We start from the raw sequence: 23,210 nt of genomic DNA, 5'->3' as shown, positions 1-23,210 counted from the left end.
AACAACATCCTGACAACCCGACAGGTCCTTTTTACGAGTAGTAGACGACCCACATCGATGTCAGCTTTTTTGGCAGCCTTTCGAGAGTAGCTCAACACAAACAAAAAAAAGAAAAGGTCTATCAAATGCTGCTTAAAATCCTAAATCCCCTCCTTCCTGTACCGTGTGTACCGTTATCATGCTCATTGACTTTTAGCTTAACTACAACTTTTTGCTTGCTGACAACTTGAAAAGATGGCAAAAGAAGCAAAGCAAAGCAAGAGTTGATTATATCGAAATTACAGTTGAGCCAAAATCCCCTTAACACACACACAATAAGCATTTTAGCATACACAACATATATTAATATTTTATTCGGCTCTCGCACAAAACATTGAGATTCAGATAAGTGGCCAAAAGATGGAGATGGAGAGAGATCTGCTTGATGACAATTCCGTTAAGAACTGTATTCAATTACGGTATTATTATATTAACTGCGAATTTATCCTTATTGCTTTCAATTTGCTCTTGAGTACATCTCATTTTCTATCTACTTTACCTTTATTTCCGTTTTCTTATTTCTTTTTTTTTTGTATTTGGTATGTTTTCGACTTTTTGTTTCCTCAAGTTTGTTTGTTGTTTCTTGCTTTCTGCTTGGCAAACTTTTGGACAGTCTACCGCAAACTGCTTCTCATTCTTTTTTATGCTTTTCTCGACTTTGCTTCTCGCTTAGCTTCTTTCCCATTTCATTGATTAGCATCTCGTTTGTTTAGTTACTCCAATTCGATGCTTTTTCGTCTACTCTTCAAGTAACTTCTTAGGTTCAATACTGCATTACTTCTCGCTGTGCTTCTTACTTCGATTCTAGTATTCTTCTAGCGAGAAGCTTCTCGCTTTTGCTTCTTGCTTTTGCTACTCGCTTTTGCTACTCGCTTTTGCTACTCGCTCTTGCTTCTTGCTTCGTTTCTCGCTTTTGCTACTCGGTCTTGCTACTTGCTCTTGCTTCGCTTCTCGCTGTTTCTTCCTGCTTAACTTCTCGCTTAACTTCTCACTCTTGCTTCTCGCTTTTGTTTCTCGCTTTTGGCTTTGTTTCTCGCTTTTGCTTCTCGCTCCTTCTTCTTGCTTAGCATCTCGCTTTTGATTTTCGCTCTTGCTTCTTGCTTTGCTTGTCGCTGTTTTTTCTCACTTAACTTCTCACTCTTGCTTCTCGCTCTTGCTTCTCGCTTTTGCTTCTCGCTTATGCTTTTGTTTCTCGCTTTTGCTACTCGCCCTTGCTTCTCTCTCTTGCTTCTTGGTTTTGTTTCTCGCTTAATTTATTGTTTTGCTTCTAATATTCTTCAAGCGATTTTTACTTCTTCTAGCGAGAACCAAATTTCTTCTCGCTTTCTCGTCTTGCTTCTCGTTTTGCTTCTCAGTTTTGCTTGTCGCTTTACTTTTCGCTATTGCTTCTCGCTTTGTTTCGTGTTAATTTGCACTGCTTCCTCAATTCCCTTTGCATCGCGTTTCACTCGCATTGTTGATGCCCTTGCGTTGTGCGTTGTCCACTTTGCTTCTCACTTTGTCACATGCTTTATGCGCTCGCTCAGGAAATGTCCTTTTTGCTTCCTCACATTTAGCTGTTCATAAAATATTTCGCTTTGTCGCTCGCTTCTCGCTTGGCTTCTTTCTCCTCGTCGCATGCTGACGTCATTCCAAAACGTATGTTTGTAAGCAGCGAGTGAGAAGGGTTTTGAATGGACGAGAGTGCTCAGAGCTCAGAGCTCGACGTTACCTAACGGCCTTTCTATAGGAGGCCATTGCGGGCAACTCATCCATTCTTTATCGTCGTCCCTTAAAAACAGCCAGGAAAAGAGAGATGAGAGGAGAGGACGTGGACGGGGACGGGGAAAAAGTGCTAACAGAAGCTTGACGAATGCAACGAGGTCGAGCCAAAAAATGTGTGTGAATACTTTTTGTGTGGACGTGGAAGCGGGAGTTCGGTAGTCGACAGTCGACAGTCGAAACAGAAGAGGTATTAAACTGTGCCTGGTTTTGGTCAAGTTAACGATTTTCTTGTTGTGCTTTATACCATAATGAATTTATACAAGAGTCAGGCTCAGACAGTCGTCCGTTCCTTCAGTCCCTTCAGTCAGTGAGGTAGTCAGTCGCTCAATCAGGCAGTCAGTCGGTCATTCCGACAGTCAGTCAGTCAGTCAGTAAATTCTCTGCTGACGGAATGAAGCCTCTCCGTTCTGCTTTCTTTGTTCTCCTCCTCTGCCCCCGCCTCCTCCTCCGCCTTAGCACCGTTCTCTGATTTTGAGTTGTGCAATAAATTTTTATCTGTACATGCGAGCGACGGATTGACGCAGGTCAGAGGATGGAGAGGAACGAAACGTTTGGGGATTCGGGAATGGACATTGGGAACCTGCCTGCCCGCAAACAACAAGAGTAGAAAAGGGAGGGCGTTGCCTGGGCGGAGGCGTTGTCCGGAATTGTGGCCAGGCCATTAAACAACGCTGTCAGGTTTGAATGGGCAAACCTGAAGCGGCCATTATACAATAGCATTTTTGCCTCATCGCTACTGCTGCTGTTGTTTTTTCAGCTTTTTCCTGCATTTCTGTTTTCTCTCTCTGTTGTTATACCCGCTACTGAGAGCTTAGAGGGGTATTTATTGAGCTTAGTGTCTAAAGAAAGTCTATGCAACAGCGAGGCAATATAACTCTTGTCTGTTTGATCGACTAGATCTCAGAGACTTTTAAGATTTATTCTTAGTATTAAAACAGCAAAAAAATAATGCTGCGATTGATGTTTACTTACGATTATATTCTCGAATTTTTAAGAAAGATGTAAGACTATAAGGCTGCATTATCAAGTGCTTACGTATAACTTTAAATAACAAAAATTGATGTGAATTATTATTTTGGGCTAGAGTTCAAATTCTACTTAAAGCGTTTCTACTACAAATAAATTTGCATACCTGATTTGTGGTCTGCGCAGAGAAAAATCTTTAAAGTCGTTTTGTATATTTTGTAATTTGTGGTATATTTTGTACTTTATGGTATAATTTGTAGATTATGGTATATATTGTATTTAATGGTATATTTTGGTATATGGTAAAGTGTGTTGTTTTTGGTATATTTTTACTCCATGGCATATATTGTATATACTGTGTGGTATATTTTGTACTTTATGGTATATTTTGTACTTTATGGTATATTTTGCATTTTATGGTCTATTTTGTACTTTACAGTATAAGTTGTATTAAATGGTATATTTTGAATTTTATGGTCTATTTTGTAGTTTATGGTATATTGCGTAGTTTTTGGTATTTTTTGATATTATTTGTACTTCATACTTTAAAAGTTGTTGAATTACAATATTTGCGTATGTTGAAATTCTGGTATAGTTCCTACTTTACGTAATATACCACGTTGTTTGTAGTATATTTTGTATCTTATGGTTTATTTTGTATTTTATGGTATATTTTACACTCTGTGCTATTGAATGGCTTATGGTATATTTTGTATTTTATGGTATATTTTGCTTTATTTTGTTTATGTTTTATTTGAACGAAATATTATAAACTTGTTTTAGCTTTCTTAATTGTTTTCAATTATTCTTTATTTGAATACCTTAGGTGTTTCTAAATTAGTTGTTCAAGTATTTCAGAGTCAATCAGACTCGACTGTGGTTTCATTCCTTGTTCTTGTTGTTTGTGTGTGTCTTTTTTTTGTGTTGCGTTGCCGTTGCGTTACTTTTTGTTTTTCCTTTTGTGATTTTTCGTGCTCGTTCTCATCGTGGTCGTGGTTGCTGCCTCAGTTTCAGTTTCCTCTGTTTCGGACACGAGCCTGTGGCCGTTGTGGCCACTCTGACTCCTTGTTGTTGTCGCCTTTGTTTTATTGTTATTGGCTCGTGCTGTGGGCCATGTTTTAACGCCGACTGCCTGAATGACATCTGGGTCACCTGGGCAACTGACACATAACTTATTCCACACACACACACGTTCTCTCTCTCTCTTTGAGTGTGTCCTGCGACAGGACATTCACATGGCACCAGGGGTCAATCTCCACAGTTCTCCACGTTCATTCAATTTGTTCTCATTTCGAACTGCAGCTGTAATAGAGACTACTTCATTGCATCCTTTCACATCCGTTTTTTGTACTTACTTCACTTGATTTATTCACCGGCAAATGCAAATCAATCTTAAAAGGTAAAGTCTGCTCTCTCTCTTAATACTCTAGCTGGCAGTAAATTCATTCAAATTGATTAGAAATAATTACAATTGAGCACAAATAAATTGTGCTTAATAGTTGTTTAATGTCTGATTAAGCGCCAAACATCGTTTCATTGCTGCTTATAATGGCAATCGATTCGGTTCTGGCTATTAAATGAATTTTGTAGTAGAGAGCATCATTATTTAATTAAGCTACGGGTAATTGTAACACACTAAATTATTTATCAATTATCCCCGTAAGCAACCAAATTACAATTGAATTATTTAGTGGGAACTACAAAATTTGTAGAATTATAAATTCGGAAATATAATGAATAATTTATTGTATTAATTTTGTGCTTCTTTCTTTTTTACATTCTACAATCTTTTGCTTGATTCATTTACATATTCCGAATTTCACATTATTTACAATCTTGTGATGAAATTTCTATAGCTTTAATGCAATTTTCTATTGCTCTTGTAATTGGTTTGCGTGTACAGAGTATATCTATATGTATATATACATATGTATATAGTATGTCTAGCAAGTCACGATCTGATTACCAGATCCTCTCGCTTGTCTGATTGTTTACAAAGGATTACACATTGCATGCAAATGCAATCCACATTCCTCATTCCAAATTCCAAATTGTGTAAGAAACGGGGGAACGGGGGAATGGGGAACAGGGAGTAGGGAGAAGGGAAAGGGAAACTGTCATGGCTGTCAGGTTGACAGGCCAATCAATATGGCCCGGGGTCGTCGTCAGCTGCCTTCAGCGACTGCTTTTAATGGCTCTTTTAAAATTGGCTATGGAAATTGAATTCATGTAGCTGTCGACTGCCTCCGTTCTGTTCTGCTCTGTTCTGTTGTGGCTTGACTTGGCCTGGCCTGCATATTGCACACATTACTCGGTGCTCGGCACTTCACGGTACTCCATTATGGTATACCAGCTCCAGCTGGTAGTTGCTCCTGGTACAGAAATGAATTACCCAAAACGAAAATCAGAATTGTGTGTGCTCTACCTTGGGATACCCGCCACCCATTGTGAATAAAAGCAAAACAGTGTGGCATTAATTGAAAAATATACCAAAAATACTAAAAATATACCAACCGTTGTATTTGGTATATTGATATAGTACTACATGAGTAGAGTAAAAAATATACTAAAGACTATAGTTGATATATTGAGTACTATATCAATACACCAAATATGGCATTCAGTATATTTTACACTCTATGGTATATTTCGAATGTAGTTATATATCAACATACCAAATATAACCTTTGGCATTCAAAATATACCATAGAGTGGAAAATATACCAGATTGACAGCCAAAGCGGAATAACTTAAGGAAATATACTAAAAATATATACTATACTCTACTACTAACAATCATTTGTGTTATACCTTAACACCTTAACTGCCTTTACCCTCCAGCAGTATTGTCATCAAATTTAGTTCTTCTAGCTTTTATAGTTTCAAAGATCTAGGCTTTAATGCCAACGGACAGACAGAACGACGGAAGTTACTAGAACTTCATTTGCCATTAAAAACTTTGTTTGTTGTTACAAAGTTCAAATACGCTTTTAATTATTTATATACAATCTAAAAGAAGACTTTCGGAACTTTCCAAAATACTCGTTTAAACTGTGACTACCAGGTATTAAAAAGAAAAAAAAAAAAAAAAACACGAAACAATAAAAATTGAGAATGTTTTTTAACCCAATTTTTGGGTGCCACAATTGTCTGGCCAGTCAGTCGGGGCTTTGGATGGGTTTACTGTGTACGTACATTGCTATTTAAAGGTTCGGGTTGGGGTTGGGGACGATGATTGCTAGGGCTTGGGTTGGGGTTGGGGGTTGGGGTTGGGAGCTTGGGGACACCAAGGGTAGATGGCTATTATTAGCGGCACGCTCGACATGCTAACTGGGAAGCGGGAGTGGGAAAGCGGCCTGGTGGTTTTCCAGGTGTTCGACTTTTCACATTTCGTGTCGCTCATGTCCCAAGACTCATGTCCTGTGTGTGTCAGTGTGGCTGTAACTGTGTTAATGTAACTGTGTAACTGTTACTTTAACTGTAACTGTTACTGATGCTGCTTTCGTTGTTGTTCTTGTTGTTTTTGTTGCTGTTGTTGCCGTTGTCACTGTGCATTAGTGTTGAGCTGTTCACGAGCGAACGAACAAAAAGCATATTAATATTAGAGTATAACAGAAATGGAATTTTTCTCTACCGAAACCCTACCATTAGAATCGATACTGGTTTTGTACCGGTTTAATCTAAATAACACATTTGAATCATGTCGAATCTGACTGAACTCAAGACTGGCAATATGTTAACTATATGCGATTGCTTTCACAATTATCTTTTTGTTAACATATTTGTTAACAATCATCTTCCATCCTTAATTATAATAATAAAAGAAAAACTAAGAAAACTGCCATCTTCTATCCTTAAAAACTTAAAATTATGTGAAAGAATATTATAAAATAAATAACAAAAAAAAAACTGCATTTCATATAAAAATACATATAATATTAATAGTAAAAAAATTCTAAATAATGTGAAATAATATTATAAAAGAAATACTAAGAAAACTGCCACCTTCTATCCTTAATACCATTCGAAAAATGTGAACGAATATTGTAAGATAAATAATACGATACTTTCGATCGATTTTTAATGCCGCTTAAAAACTGTTCAACTAAATAATTCAAATGCTCGGCTTGAAAGAATTGTTCAATCAAAATGAAAGGAATTTTGAAAACAAATTATGAAAATGAATGAAAAATGAATGAGAAATGAATGAAAAATAAACATTGGCCTAAAAATGAACCATGAAAGTTGAGTTTTTGAACTAAAATGAACCGATGAAAAATTAATGAGCGATCTAGCAAACAAAAAGAATGAGCGAACTAGTTCTGTGAATGGTTTACCAACACTAGCTCTGCGGTCAGCGCTAGAATCATCATCAACAACAACAACAAGAACAAGAACAATAAGAACGGCAGCAGTAAACAGAATTTGTAAGCCGATTCGTTGGTGCGAGCGAGTGAGAATACGAAACTTGCTTGCATAATTTACAATGCTCGTTTTGTATTTATAGCTGAATTATTGATTTTCATTGTTACCGATTTGAAAGTTGTGTGTTTTCAAATTAGTTTTTCCCGTGGCATCCACCTGTGCCACGGCAAATATGCCCCATCTCCCCACCCACAATTTCACCTGCCATCCAGTTATGAAACTCTACTTCGCTCTCTCTATCTCGCTCCTTCATTTGGCTGTCAATCGACCCAAACTTTTTAGGCATCGACTACGCAGCAGTCGGCCAATCTATCCGCTTGCATATCAAATATAGACATATAGAAATGCTTGTTAAGCATACGCACACACACACACACACTTACACGCACATACGCACACACCTAAACACACATGTTCATGGTCGCTGGTCGACTTAAGCTCTTGTGCGTGAGTTCATGTTTGCATTTCAATGTTTTGCTATCCCGTGTGTGCGGTCATCAAGTTCTCCTCCTTCCTGCTTCAATTCCAGTCCCAATTCCAGCCAAAGCGCATACACACACACACACACACACACACACACATACGTACATTCTTCCTATATAAACACAGCTTGTTATCTTTGTCCGTTTCTTTTTCAATTCAGTTCTTCTTTAGTCACTCGGCCTCGTGTTTAGTTTATGAAAAAGAGCTTTTGCAGAGCTGCAGCTTTGGGCAGAGCTTAAGCTCAGCTTCTTCCCTTTCGTTGCCTTTCTGTTGCGAGCAAACATTGACTTCATTCCACTTAAGCTGCACTTTTTACGAGTATTTTTTTTTTTTTTTGCTGGCCAGTGATGCCCGTCGCTGCTTTGCTGCCAGTGCTGCCCAGCATGGAAACGAAGCTGTGTTTACTCTAGTCAAATTTGCTGAATTGAATTGCTTAAGACTTTAGACTCAACTATAATCAAGTCATTTGGCAGACATCTCTATTAGAGCGAGACATAGTAAACACATTAAAAAGAACATTTTTTAAATGTGTTGATTAAATGTGTTTGACTAATTTTGATATTCAAACATTTGCCGATTTCAACTCTGATAAGAAACTTCTGTTATTTGACATTTATTTTTTAATTTAAATGCACAAAAATTGAAAAATAGTTATTCAACTGATCATTTTTATTCAAAATTTCAACTAGAATTCTTATTTGCAATTCTTTAGTAAAATATAAAATAAATTTTTCCGTTACTTGACTTTTATTTTTAAATTTAAATGCACAAATATTGAAAAAAATAGTTATTCAATTGTTCATTTGTATTCAAAATTTCAACTAGAATTCTTATTTGCAATTCTTTAGTAAAATATAAAATAAATTTTTCCTTTTAGAAAAGTCCATAATAATGTCATTCTGTGGTGCTGCCAACTTATCGGCTTGAAACTTTTAGTGAGCTGCACTTCAACTTCCTTTTGTCAATTGAGAAAAGTTGTGCTGCAGCTTTGCCAATTAGTTGTGACAAGCTGGTAGCTTTTTAGCATAAATGGGCCTGCCCACTTTGCATAACGGAGCTGCTAACGATTTGAAAGAAAATGACATACCAGCTCAGAGATAACTACAAATTGCAAATGTGTCTGACCACTTTGCAAAATAGAGCTGCTATCAATTAAAAGTGCGCACTAAATATAAATGCACTTTATTCTATTTCAAAAATGCAAAATAAGCTAAGCAAAAGAATAATTACTCTGCGCTGCTAACTGCATGCTAATAGCTGTTGGGGTCAATTAAAAATACTATCTATTATAAGCGAATGTTATGGGATTACTAAAGTGAAAGAAACAAACGTGAATACGTTGCAGAAAGATAATTACTAATTAGTTGTGGCTGTCCACTCTGCAGAGCAGAGTTGTTAACTGAAAACGAATATGTATTCTATCAATATAAAATGCAATTTATTATAAAGTCACGCTATTCACCATGGCTGATAATTACTATGGAAATGTGAATGTCCACTCTGCTAACTGAATGATAAAAGCTACTACATAGTGCAGAATTACTTTTAAAATGAGACTATCCACTTTGCAGAATAGAGCTGCTAACTAATATTATGGAAATTAACTTAAAGAAAGCGAGCAATTGCTTTTTAAATGAGGCTGTCCACTCTGCAGCAAGGCGCTGCCAACTGCATATGAAGTAGATAGAGAGCAAAGCTTTTTCCTTGCAGTTGTCAATTTAAAAGTTAAACCATAACTAATATACATTTTTAATTGACTCCTTTAATGAGACTGTCCACTCTGCATTTTAGTGCTGCCAATTGCATATGAAGTAAATTATTAAATATAAACCTCTTCTATATTTATTTTTCCGATGTCAATTCGAAAGTTAAACCATAACTAATATTCATTATCAATATACTATTCAAATAAGACTGTCCACTCTGCATTTTAGTGCTGCCAATTGCATATGAAGTAAATTATTAAATATAAACCTCTTTTCCCCTTGCTTTGCAGATGTCAATACGAAAGTTAAACCATAACTAATGTTCATTAACAATATACTATTCAAATAAGACTGTCCACTCTACATTTTAGTGCTGCCAATTGCATATGAAGTAAATTATTAAATATGTCTGAACCTCTTCTCCACTTGCTTTGGAGATGTCAATTCAAAAGTTAAACCATAACTAATATACATTTTTAATTGACTCCTTTAATGAGACTGTCCACTCTGCATTTTAGCACTGCCAATTGCATATGAAGTAAATTATTAAATATAAACCTCTTTTCCCCTTGCTTTGCAGATGTCAATTCGAAAGTTAAACCATAACTAATGTTCATTAACAATATACTATTCAAATAAGACTGTCCACTCTGCAGCATAGAGCTGCCAATTGCATATGAAGTAGCTTATTAAATATGATCATTTTCTTCTCTCCTTGTTTTGCAGATGTCAATTCAAAAGTTAAACGATAACGCGAACTCGGGCTATGTTAGCTCCGAGGAGACGGACTCGCTGCTAGTGTCGAGCACGACCAAGGGGAGCGGCGGGGGTCGAAGTGCGCTGTTGCGTCAGGTGAAGTGCAACAACAGTGCGGCAAACGGACCAACAACAGCAACAACTGCAGCGGCAGCAGCAGCAGCAGCGGCGGCAGCAAACAATTCAATGGCTTCCACGTCGGGAGGGAAACCGACATTGATGCGTCAAGATCGCACTTCCACATATCTAACGAGTCCGCAGCAATCGCAATCGCAACAGATGCGCATGGGCTCTGAGGAGAGTATGCGAGGTGGAGTTGGGATGGGAATGGGAGGAGGAGGAGGAGGAGGAATGGGAATGGGGCACGATGAGGATATTGAGCAGGGACTGCGTGCAGCCATAGTGCCTGATATCGAAGTACACGAAGAGGACCAAGAACTAACACAAAACACATCAACGACCACAACAATATCAGCATCGGCCAGCGTGGCTGGCAATGCTGCAACGACCAAGTTGCAACAACAACCATCGGTTGATAGCCAATCGAAACAGCAACAGCAACAACAACAACCGACCATATCAATTATGAATTTAAGCCCAAGCGGTCATGGCTCAAGTCATCCCAATTTGGGCACATCATCATATCAGAATCTATCGTCGAGCATACCGCCAAGTGCGCCGAGTCGATGTCGCGCCTGTCGCAACTGCAGTCGACGTGCCTCAACGACACCGATCTCCACAACGATGGCCAACACGATGACAATGTTGGGTGGCCAGCAGATCGATCGTTCGGCGTCGCGGGACAGCGTTAAAAGTGCCTTCCAACAGGGTAACCTGACCAGCTCGATGGCCATTTGCATATCAAACTCGGCCCTCCAGCAACAGCAGCAGCAACAACAGCAGCAACAGTTGCAATTGCAGTTGCAACATCAACAACAGTTGCAGCTGCATCATCATCAGCAGCAACAACAGCAACAGCAGCAAGTGCCGCCGGTGCTCATCACGTCATCGCCGACAAATGGGTCGAGAATAATCCGGCAGAGCTCGCAACCGGAGTCGAGCACCACGGCCATCTGTTGTGGGTCGCATAGCTCATGTGGACACTCCCACACGGTGCCGAATGTGTCGCTGAAGCAGCTGCGCGAAAGCACCACAGATGGCATTGCTGGCATTGCCGCCGATTCCCTAAGGATCAATGGTGGCATGCGTCCATTTAAACAGGTAAGCGACCGCAAAACTTTTCCTAGTTCTCTAGTCTTTTTTTTATTCCTTTCCTTGCTGGTTTGGGAATACATAACCTCAACCTCAACCTCAACTTCAATACACACATAACATAGGAAGGACCTTCAAAAACTATGTGTGTGTTGACATAACCTACAAATTTTGCCACTCTCATATGTATATTCTTGTTTGTATGTACATAGAACAACAACTCTACAGTGTGTGTGTAACAGAAAAACATACCGAACCTGAACCTGAACCCGACCCCGCCCCATGCTTCGCCTTGACGTTGTTGTCCCCTAGCACTCGATGTTCTCTATGTGTGTTCTATGTGTACAAAATAATCGATTGGTCACACTTGTCTGTCTGCTATGCCATAACAATAAACCTATCGATAACTAATGATAGTCAAATGCAAAGTATTCTTTGTCTGTCTGATAGATGAAAAGATTTATTAGTAATACTTCAAGTAAAACAAATGATCAACAACCTAAAGGCAACTATCGATAGTAAAGTCAACAATCTAAGGACAAACATCGATAGTAAAGCCTACAACCTAAAGGCAACTATCAATAGTAAGCCGAAGGCGAAGAATTTTGGACAGCAATGTAATTATGGTAACTTATGCCTAATACAGCTCTTTTGTTGGCTAAAGTGAGAAAGGTTTTAGAAAGTTTGCCAACATTTTCAGCGTATACAGTCGATAGTTTCGATAGGTCAGTCGCCTGTCTGATATCATTTTAGATATTGCATTGTGAGCTGTGTGTTGAAACCCTCCCTTAAATGTCACAAAAACTCACTATATATATATAGATATATTTATCGTGAACCATCATAGAGACCAATCGATATACTGCAACGAAAACTATCGATAGTAATTATCGCAATTTGTGTTTTATGCTGAAAGAAAAGCGAAGTATTCATTGTTTGACTGCTAAATTAAACGATGTATTAGTAATACTTAAAGTAAAACTAATGATTAACTAACCAGTTGAGTTTAGATACAAGCTAAAGACAACTATCGATAGTAAATCACACAGGAGAAGGCGAAGACTTTTGGGCAGCAATGTAATTATCGGACTTATGCTTAGTGCAATTCTTTTGTTGGCTAAAGTGAAATAGGTTTGATGAAGTTTGCTAACTTTTTAAGCGTAATCGATAGTTTCGATAGTATGCAGTATCGATAGGTTATTTCATTTTAGATATTGCATTATAAGCTGTGTGTTGAAACCCTCCCTTAAATGTTGTCTCACATAAACACACACTCTATTTAGTATCTATATATATAAATATATATCGTAAACCATGTTAGAGACCAATCGATGTAATGTAACGAAAACTATCGATAGTAATACTTGCAATTTATGTTTTATGCTGATGTCAGCAGTATTTTTTTTTTGTTTTTTTTTTTGTTTGCTTTCCCTCTTAAGTATACTATATAATATGCCCTCTGTCTTCTCTAGATTGTAAGCGAGTTTCAAGTTTTTGCCTCAAGTTGAATTCCATGCCTAAGTACTTAAGCATCGAGAGTGAGAGAGAGAGAGAACATTAAGTATTATAATCGCCATTCAATGCATACAACATACAACATGCTGCTTCTTTTGCTATTTTTTATGTGTTTTCTTTGTATGTGTTTCTCATTTTTCACATTTTCACGCGCTCAAATCCAATTAGTGAAAATCAATATTGCTCATACGCCACGTTGGCCCAATAATATTAATTATAATATTTTCTACTTCTTCGAGCATTTCAGCGCTGCGTGTGTGTATGTGTTTGTTTTTTTTATTACTGTATTTTGTGTTGCTTCCCGTCCCGATCATAATTAAAAAATGTTCGTTGTTTACTTGCTTGGAACGACTTAAGAGAGGCATTTTATGTATCCAAGGGAGATTGGATTGGGTCGATGGGTGGTATGAGTGATTTGAGTGATTTTTTTGATGGGTGGTTAAGTGTGGGTGGGGGAGGGGAAGGTTTTGGTATTTCGTTTATTTGACGGGCGATTGTAAATCAAATTCGTTATACACTTCGAGAGGCAATTTCATTTTCAACGAGGTCATTCCGGCCCTTAATCGTCACCGTAACCGTAACCCAAAAAATCGACAAAAAAAAAAAATTGAAATCTCTCCCTCTCTCTCCCACTCACACTCACACTCACACTCTGTGAGTGGCGGAAAAAATGTCGTAGCCGAAAATCGAAATTGATTATTCATAATGCGCTGGAATTGTAAATTAGTTTTGGTCGCCCGTCAATATTCCATTTTGTCCATTTGCCAGTCGCTTTTATTCATTACAATTCATTTCGATTCCCGTTTTTTCGTTTTTGTCGTTTCCTTTTCGTAGTCAGATCACGTCGAAATACTTGTATTAACACTTTGAGGCTCTCTCTCTCTAAATATAGCCTGGCATTGTAATTAGAATTGTAATTAATATCAATAAATTTTCGACAATGTCTGAAGTTCTGTTTTCTGTTCTCTCCTCTTTTCTGTTCTGTTCTGTTCTGTTCTGTGTTGTATTCTGACCTTAAAATGATTGATGAATGTTTTCACTCTTTGACATTTGCTTCGTCTGCTTCTTTATCTTTTTTTTTTTTGAGAGAGAGGGGGGCAACTATCAGAGGGAAGGAGAGAGAGAGAGAGGGAGATAATTGACACTTTCGCTGTTGGGTTTATTATATAGCCCCAGGAACAGTCAATAAATGAGCTTCACCCAAGTCCGAGTCTGCTGTTAAACACCAAAGCAGCTTATGGCCAATTTGTGTACGTGTGTGTGTGTGCGTGTGTGTGTGTGTGGGGTAAAAAGCTTTGTCACATTCAAAATGTAACTAGCGCCAAAGCTAATGGCCAAGCAAGGATAATGATGTAGCCCAACGGCATTTGTAACCCAATGTTTCCTCCACTTTAGTTTTCTGTTCGTTTTTAACGACTATTGCATACATTTAGCCTAAGAGCTTAAAGCTCTTTCGCCTCTCGCGCTCATCAATTTTGTATGCAATTTAAAGTACTCGGCTCTCGACCATATAGTAAATATAAATACTCACTTTGTAGTAAGCAAACGGGAAAAGCAAAAGCAAAAGCAAAGCAAAGCTCTCTTGGCATTTTACATGTCTCGTGTAAAGCGCAGTAAGCGGCAAAGCTTTGCGTGGAAAGCTTTTGTCGCTTTGCGCGCGCGATAGTTTTTGTTTCGCCAAAGCTTTTTGCACTTAATTATGCAATGCTGTCCAAACCAAAAAAGAACTTTTCATTCATTGTGGGTGCATTGTCTGTCTGTCTGTGTGTGTGTGTGTGTGTGTTTGTGTGTGTGAGCAAAGTTCTCAAATGCCAAGTTCACGTATGAACGTAAACACACACGTGCGAAAGAGCGAGCGAGAGGGAACGAACGCTGACAATGACAGACGTCTGCGCGTTATCATATTAATATGCTTCTCATAGTCCCCATATATCATCATCGCATAGTTTCGCAATTATTTATAATTTTTGCAAAATGCCAAATGGCTTTTCATTCATTTATCCACAAAAAAAAAAACAAAGAAAACAACAACAAAATAAAATTGCCCAATTGCTGCGCAATTTAATTGAGATGAATGGAAGAAAAAGAAGAAGAAGCAGCAGCAGCAGCAATCGAGTTTCATTTTCATCCCGAAAGTATGCAACACTTTGTTCTATGCAATTAATGAGCAAATTGTGTGCACACAATGGAAATGGAAATGTGAATGTGAATGGAAATGGAAATGCGCATGGAAATGGCAATGGAAATGCGTAATGTGAAGCGCTCACATCATTAAATGCGTTAATTAATGATTTTTGCTCTCTCTCTCTATCTCTCTCTCTCTCTCATCGAATGCAATTTGTTGTTCAATGAAACAACATTTTCCAGCCAGCTGAGCTTGAACTTGATAACTTGATGATTTAATTGCGAAAATTGTGAAAATTGCAAAACAAGCGCAAAATGTCAAATGAATTAAATTCCAACTAATTAAATGCGAAAATTTCTCAATTGAATATCTTCTTCATTTCAAGGTTCCCACACACAAAACAAATACAAATTTAAATTCAAATTCAAATCGATTTCTGGCACGTTTTGTGTGACAAATTTGAAATGCAATAAATGATATTTTCATAGCTTTCTATTCAATATATTGCAAAACAATTAGTTGGAATTTGATGGGCAACATTTATCATCTCCTTTTTGAAATTTGTAGTCTTTAAAAATTCAAGTGCACAAATTACTTTCGAAACTATTTTAGAGTCTAGTATTCTATATACTATAATATTTATAACTATGTCTAACTCTTTTGTATAATGTGTATTGAACTAAGTCTGTAACTCTTTTGAAAACTATTCCTTAGTTAGTGTTAATTCTAGTGTCTCCATATACATATGTACTTATATATATTTATTATTCTCCCTCCCCCAAAACCAAAGTAACTAACTAATCCCAAAAACTAAACTAACTAACTAATTTGATGGAACAACAATCAACTACTGTACTAATCACAATTCGCATCCAATAATTCTCCTCAGGGCGTTCTTCTAATGCCTCGCACATTGTCCGAAAGCCGAAAATTGCGACTTAGAAGGGCCTTCACAGAGGCCACTAACGAAACGCTTCAATGCTCCAAAATGGTATTTAATCACTAAATCTTACAAATCCAAAATACAAAAAACAAAACCCAAAAACTGTAATAGCAAAAATAGCATTTTTAACCCAAAAAACAAATTTAACTTCAATTAAGTTTTTACCAAGCAAAAAAAAATATACAAATATATAAATTACATGTATTGTGTACATACAAAAAAAAATACCAAAAGTTTTGTAGTTCAAGTTGAGCACTGTTTAAAATTCCCCTTTTCCCAAAATGCGAAACATTTAATGCATTGAATGCCCGTAAACGTAATTTGGTTTGAAACGTTCTCGATACGTATTCGTATTCGTTTTTAGCACTCACACTCACACATATTCATAAATATATAGTATATATTTAGTATATTTAGTATATACTTCATGTCAATCAACCACTTGGTTCATCAAATTGAGCTCTTCAAACTTTAAAAACGTATTTTCAAAACGAATGCCGCTTAAAAAAAACACTCATCGCCATTACACTCACTTATTCATTCGCTATTCATTCATTCACTCATTGACTCGATAGCTCGTTGTTACATTTGCTTGTAGAGTTCTCTGTAGTAGTAGAATATTTTTAGAGATTTAAGTGTATTTCCATAAACGATCAAATTGATCATAAAGGTAAGCGTAGTTCTTGTTTTTTCTTTCGTTTGTTCGAACAAATGATTCTGCCTGCCAGTTGAATACCAAATGCACTCGTTTTGCTTATGAATCAACATTTTTTGATGCACCATTTACAAAAAAAAATCAAAAAAAAAACCAAACATTTCTTTGAATTTGTAATATTTACCTAAAAATATGTTTTCAAATCGATTTGATGAGTTGTCTAGCAGATTTTGTGGTTAAACAGCAGAGTTTCCGGGTTTCAATTGGCATCTATGTGATATTTTATGGATTGCCAGTGTTGAAGCTACTCTGTAAATCAAATAATGCAAACTTTATGATGATCGTGAGTGATATTAAATGACATTGCTTTTACAAACTTAATGAAACCAATAAAATGTCTAATAAATTCTCTAATGCTATTACTTATCTATAATGAAATTTTGTTAAAAAATTTTGCCAACTAACGAATATCTATATTGAATTTGCATTTAATAATATTTTACAATCATTAATGAAATATTTAATGAAAGCATTAATAAAATTACTAAATATGAAATTTAATTTCATAATATTTGGCTATTTATGAGCTTTAATGATTCTACCAATGTAATTTCTAATGAAATTGCTTATGAAATTAATAATAAAATGACCAAAAATAAAGTTTAAATGATGAAATTTTAATAAAATAATAAAAATAATTATAGTTTCCAAGCTTTAATAAATTGACAAATGAAATTCCTAATGAAATTTTATATATTTAAATTTTATTTAATAATATTTTACAATTCGTGACCTTTAATGAATCTACTAAAGCAATTTCTAATGCAATTGCTAATGAGCTTACTAATGAAATTATAATAATAATAATTTTTTACATACTCCTGAAATCTACCAATGAAATTTTATTTAGTAATATTTTACAATTGCTTAGGAAGCACAAATGAAATATTTAATAAAATCTCTAATGAAATCACTTACAGCTAAATTGTATTTAATAAGAGTGGACAATTTATGGGTTTGAATATATCTCATTAATGAGTTAATAATAATGAGCTCAAATATTTTTCCAATTAATTATTAATGAAAAATCCAATGAAATTTGTGATGAAATTACTCTCAATGAAATTTGATGTAAAAACAGTTTACAATTTATGGGCCATATATTAATATTTTATTAATGAGTTAACTGGTATATTTCTCCAATTGATTATTAATGAAATATCTATTGAAATTTGTGATGAATTCTATTGTTTAACAATTTGTGGTTTCAAATATGAAAATCTATTTGAGGCAGTTTCAGCCGCAAATCCCAATACACAAGATGTATTATGGGAAGCGTTTTAATGAAATTTATTGTCGATTTGTCTCTCGACATCGATTCTCGTTGCGCTAAACTATCGTGTAAATATTTAAGGTTACATTCGTTGGCCAGTTTGAATTATGTTTTCCTTTCCTAATATACTCTTTCCTTTTTTTTTTTTTTGTATTGTGCTGGAATTTTATTGGGAATTGCGAAGCTGGGAAGCTGGCGTCTATACTTTTTCTTTTCTTTGCTTTTCAATTTTGGTTTTGCTTTTATGGTAAAGTATGCGCAACAATTGCAATTGGCTGCCATCCAATAATTGTTGAATATTATGTATAAAAATTCTCGGTACTCATCGCTTAATTGGGAATAATGCCCATCTGGGACAAGGTTTGTTGTTTATGGTATGTCTCATTTGCCAGCAGCGACAAAACGTGCAAAAGGGGAACAGAGTGAGTCATGCAATAAAATGCACAATTGATGGGCCGCAGGGCATCGTCAAGTTCATACAAACCTGTCCGCAGACAAATGACCATTTAGTTTTGGCCCGCTTCCATCAGGCATCCGATGAGAGAGGGAAGAGTGAGAGTGAGAGGGAGAGAGGCAACGCTTTCTCGTTTCCATGACGTAGGCAAATCAATTTGTATTGTGTTAGAGCAGAGCGGATGTCTCTCTCAGCTGCTGCCGGCTGCTGTTTCCATTCAATCCTCAAGACATCGGCCATCGGCCATCGGCGTCGCAATCGTTCGGCGGGCAATCCGACAATCCGACAATCGGCGCAATCGTTAATCGGCTACGGTTAATCCGCAATCACAACGATCAGCGTCGCGTGCTGCGATGCTCTCTCTTCAGAGTACTCTCACTTTCACACACACTCGCTCACTTAAAAGTGTTTAAAGCTTTAGTAATGACATTTCTAATGATAACTTTAATGGAAGTAGATTAGATTTCCATTTCGCTTAAAATATATCTTAAAGATTATTAAGATATTCAAAATATCTTACAAATTTAATATTGATGAATAGAACACCTATATAAATTTAAGTAATGAAATTTCTAATGAAAACTGTAATGAAAGTTTTCATTGATAATTTAGATAATGAAAATATCTTACAAATCTCCTATCAATAAATAAAAGAACTAAATAAATTTAACTAATAAAATTTCTAATGAAAACTGTAATAAAAGTTTTCATTGATTTCAATTTCCCTTAAACACCATAAATGATTAAAATTATTAATGGCAAATATGAGGGATTATATAAATTTGCTCTCAATGAATAGAATAACTGCATATAGAAATGCAACTAATCAAATTTCTAATGGCAACTTTAATGGAAGTAGATTAGATTTCCATTTCGCTTAAAAGATATCTTAAAGATAATTTAGATATTCAAAATATCTTACATCTTAAATATCAATGAAGTTTCTAATGAACTCCCTAATTAAATTTCCACTAATTGCAATTTCACTTGAACTCTTTAAAAGAGTGCAATTCCTAATGGCCTATGCGAAAATATATGCATTTATATCTATCAATGAATAGATGAACTAAATACCATGAATGAGTTTAACAAATGAAAACAGTTATGATATTTTAATGGATTTTAATTTGAGCTGAACTCATTAAAATAATGCAAATATGGGAAAATATTAGTAACTGAAATAACTACTGCATTTTCTTTCAATAAATGAGAGAACTATAAAAACTTAACTAATGGAATTTCTAATTTTATTGCTTTCAATTTTTTCTAATGGCAGTGAAAATAAATGAATTTTATTCAATGAATGGAATAAACTATATAGCAATAAATGTAAATAATGAAATTTCTTATAGTAAAATTTCTGTTAAGTTTCATTTAACAATGATCGCCACAGCTTTAAAAATGTAACTAATGAGTTTTCCAATGAAAACTGGAATGCAATTAAGTTTGGCACTTATTTTTGTGTCAAGTGTATTCAAGCGTCGACTTTCTTCGATGTGTGTGTTGATTGTGTGTTGTTTTTTTTTTGTTATTCTTTGGTCTGCGTCCCTTGGAAAAATTGAAATCTAAATAAAATGAATTTGCAGCAGCAACATTTGTGCGGATAACGGCAACGCGACCGGAGGCGTCTCTCTCTCTCTCTCTCTCTTTCTCTTCGTCTCCGTCTCGTTCCTGAATCGGTTGTCAGTTAGCAAAGTTTTGTGTTTTTTTTTTTTATTATTGAGTCTGTGTTTATCAATTGAACAGCAGTTGCTCAGTTCAGTTGAGTTTCCAGGTCGTAGCACACATGGCCAATGAAAGTGCCAAAATGAACTCAAACCTGACTACCGCCTGACGACTGTCCATCTTTCTGTCTGTTAATTTCCATCTGCAATTATTGTGTGTGCACACACACCTCTCTATCTCTGTCTCTCTCTCTCTCTCTCTCTCTCTCTGTGTTTACATTTGGACAATTACGCAGCCGCCAAAAGTCGAAGGAAAAATTGAAAAACAATTTTTGGAAATCGAAAAACGGAAAAACGGGCAAAAGCAAAACGACGCGACGGCGGCCACAACACAACACAATACAATACACGAAAATGCATTCGTTTCTACAACAATGAAAATTTATGGAAATTCAACTGAAAATTCAACAACGAACCAAACAACAAAAAATACAACAAAAATCGCGTGCTAAATAAAACAAAATACGAAAAAAAGTGTGCAAAAAGCATATTTAATTCAATTTGAAGCCAACGCAAAGCTAGTTTAATAAAATATATAATATAACGCGAAAAAAAAGTAAAAACGAAAATTCAAATATTTCCAACTGTTTTTAGACCCTTTGGCTTGGCAAGTGAAAAAGGGTCTATTAAGTTGTGTTTGAAACAAGAAATATATTCGACTAAAAAGGTTCAAAATTTCGAAATATTTGCAAACCTTTAAAAGAGTCTATTAAGTTTTTGTTTTAATAAAATATATAAAAAAGAAGTACGAAAAATTTGGAAATATTTCCGACTGTTTTTAGACCCTTCAAAAGGGTCTATTACGTTTTTTTTTTTTTTTGTTTGTTATACATTTTTTTTTTGGTTGTGAAGTGATTGTTTTTTGTATATAGTTTTTTTTTGTGTGGCAAGTGAGTGAGTTTTGTGGCATGTCGCCAGCATCTTGCATGGAGAATCAATGCAAGGGCGGCCTCTATAAACCAGGAGGAGGAGGAGGAGGAGCTGCCTCAGGTGCTTGTCCAGCCGTAAATATTGCGATGCCATCATCAACGTCATCACAGCAACAGCAACAGCAGCCGCCTCTAATGACGCGCACCGGCAGCGTTGGAGGGGGAGGAGCGGGCGGTGGCGGTGGCGGTGGTGGCGCCACAAATGCGTCACGCCGCACATCGCTTTGGCTGGAGACGCTGCGTCAAACGCGCAAACTTTCTTATGCCAACGAGCGACCCATTCTGGTAAGTGAAGAAGACATCGACGACGACGACGGAGACGACGACGATAAACAAGTTTTGCAGCCCCCAAAATGACAAATGGCCATAACTAACTAACTAAGTTCCTAACCCTAAAACTATGAAGTAAAGATGGAGAGAGAGAGAGGGGGTGAGAGAGGGAGAGGGAGAGGAGTAGACAGGTCCAGTTTCAGCTTCAGTTGTCCATCGAGTCAACTATAAAAATAAACAACAACAAATAAAAAAAAAACAAATAAGAAACTTACAGTTGAGTGTGCTCAACTGAGAGATACCCGGTATAATTGTAAAATATACCCAATTAATATACCGCAAAAATATACCGTAGGCTATTTTAGGAATAAAAGTAAAGCTGTGCGGAATTCATTTTCAAATATACTAAATATATATATTGAAAAATACTAAAAATATACCAAAGGTTATTAAGGCAAAATAGTGTATTGTGTCTAAAATATACCAAATTAATATATAGCGCAAAAATACCAAAAATATACCAAAGTCTACTTTTGAAACAAAATCAAAGTACTGCGGCATTAATTTATAAATATACCTTATTGCTATACCGCAAAAATACTAAAAATATATACCAAAGGCTATTTTAGGAATACAATCAAAATAATGTGGTATTAAATTTAAAATATACCACATTGATATACCACAAAAATAGTAAAAATATAGGAAATTCTTTTTTTCGGAATAAAAGCAACATATTGCGGTATTTATTGTAAAATATGCCGAATTTATATATTAGAAAATTGATAAAAATATACCGAATGATATATTTGGTATATGTTTAAAGTGCTACATTGAAAATATACCATAGGTTGCAAGGCAACTAAGATGCGTAAGCGTTTTTTGCAGTATTAATATTAAAATATACCAAATTTAATATAACGCAAAAAGACAACAAATGTACCAGAGTCTATTTTAGGCATAGTTTTTTTTAAACGTATACCTTAGAAAAGCATTCAAATTTTCAAAGGCTATATGTGATATATACCATATCTGATCGTAAGCAAATTTTCAGGAATCTTAAATACCAGTATTATTATTGTATGTACAAAATATTGACGCTCTAGCTTCAAAACTATGCATGTTAATCGATTTTTGTCGATGTGCGTGAGCAAAAGTGGGCGTGGCAAAAATTTTAAATAAACTTGATCGACATGCAAATATAATAAATGCTGTCGAGAAAAAATTGTATCTCAATCTCCTATAGTCTCTGAGATCTAAGTGTTCATATGAACGGACAGACAGACAGACATACTTTATGGGATCGGAGTTGCTTCCTTTTGCCTGTTACATGGATTTCACAAAATTATATTACCCTTCTACTCTCTGTTTAGCGGGTATAAAAAAAAAAATTAGAGGATGAGAAAAACGCGCAGCGTTCTGTGTTCCTCAACTAAAACTGGGGCTATTCCAAGTTATTTTCATCCAAAGCATCTGCAGAAAAATCAACAACAACAACTAAACACACACACACACACACACACACACACACACACACACACACACACACACACACACATACACAAATAGAGAGATGAGCGCGTAAACCAAAATAACAATGGGAAAGCATTTTGTTCCCCTTGGCGTAGAGAATATTCAATGCTCTACTTGAACTATTTTTATCGCATCGCATCGCTAATCCAGCCAGCATTATGGCCAAGGGCATTCCAAAGACCCTAAACGCCCTTTTCAAGTGCTTTTATTATTTCTGCTCTTTCATATTTATTTGATTTGGAAAGTGTGTATTTCTTCTTCTATTTAATACATGAAATTTATAATGATTTCTTCGTGTTAATATTTAACAAATTTTGTGAGTATTTAATTTGATGAAAATTATCATTTATTTCATCGCTATAAATTATTCGAATTCTT

The 23,210-nt window shown here is 35.8% G+C and overlaps 1 protein-coding gene across 24 annotated transcripts in view; it reads left to right on the top strand.

Moving 5' to 3' along the window:
• The window catches only part of LOC117578236 (small conductance calcium-activated potassium channel protein), a 107,845-nt gene that overhangs the window by 22,816 nt on the left and 61,819 nt on the right, over nt 1-23,210 (top strand). For 16 of the 24 annotated variants that reach the window (XM_034263647.2, XM_052007247.1, XM_034263641.2 and 13 more), the window contains exons 2-3: nt 10,110-11,360; nt 15,881-15,982. In XM_034263647.2, coding sequence (XP_034119538.1) covers nt 10,110-11,360; nt 15,881-15,982 — 1,353 coding nt within the window. Of the gene's footprint in view, nt 1-10,109; nt 11,361-15,880; nt 15,983-21,186; nt 21,315-23,210 lie in introns of those variants that run through there. The other 8 variants (XM_034263646.2, XM_034263645.2, XM_034263644.2 and 5 more) reach the window with 4 other exon arrangements.

The sequence above is a fragment of the Drosophila albomicans genome, chromosome X (genome assembly GCF_009650485.2).
Source record: "Drosophila albomicans strain 15112-1751.03 chromosome X, ASM965048v2, whole genome shotgun sequence".
NCBI lineage: Eukaryota > Metazoa > Arthropoda > Insecta > Diptera > Drosophilidae > Drosophila > Drosophila albomicans.
The sequence above is the reverse complement of the archived record's forward strand: the minus strand, read 5'-3'. Positions and strand labels throughout refer to the sequence as shown.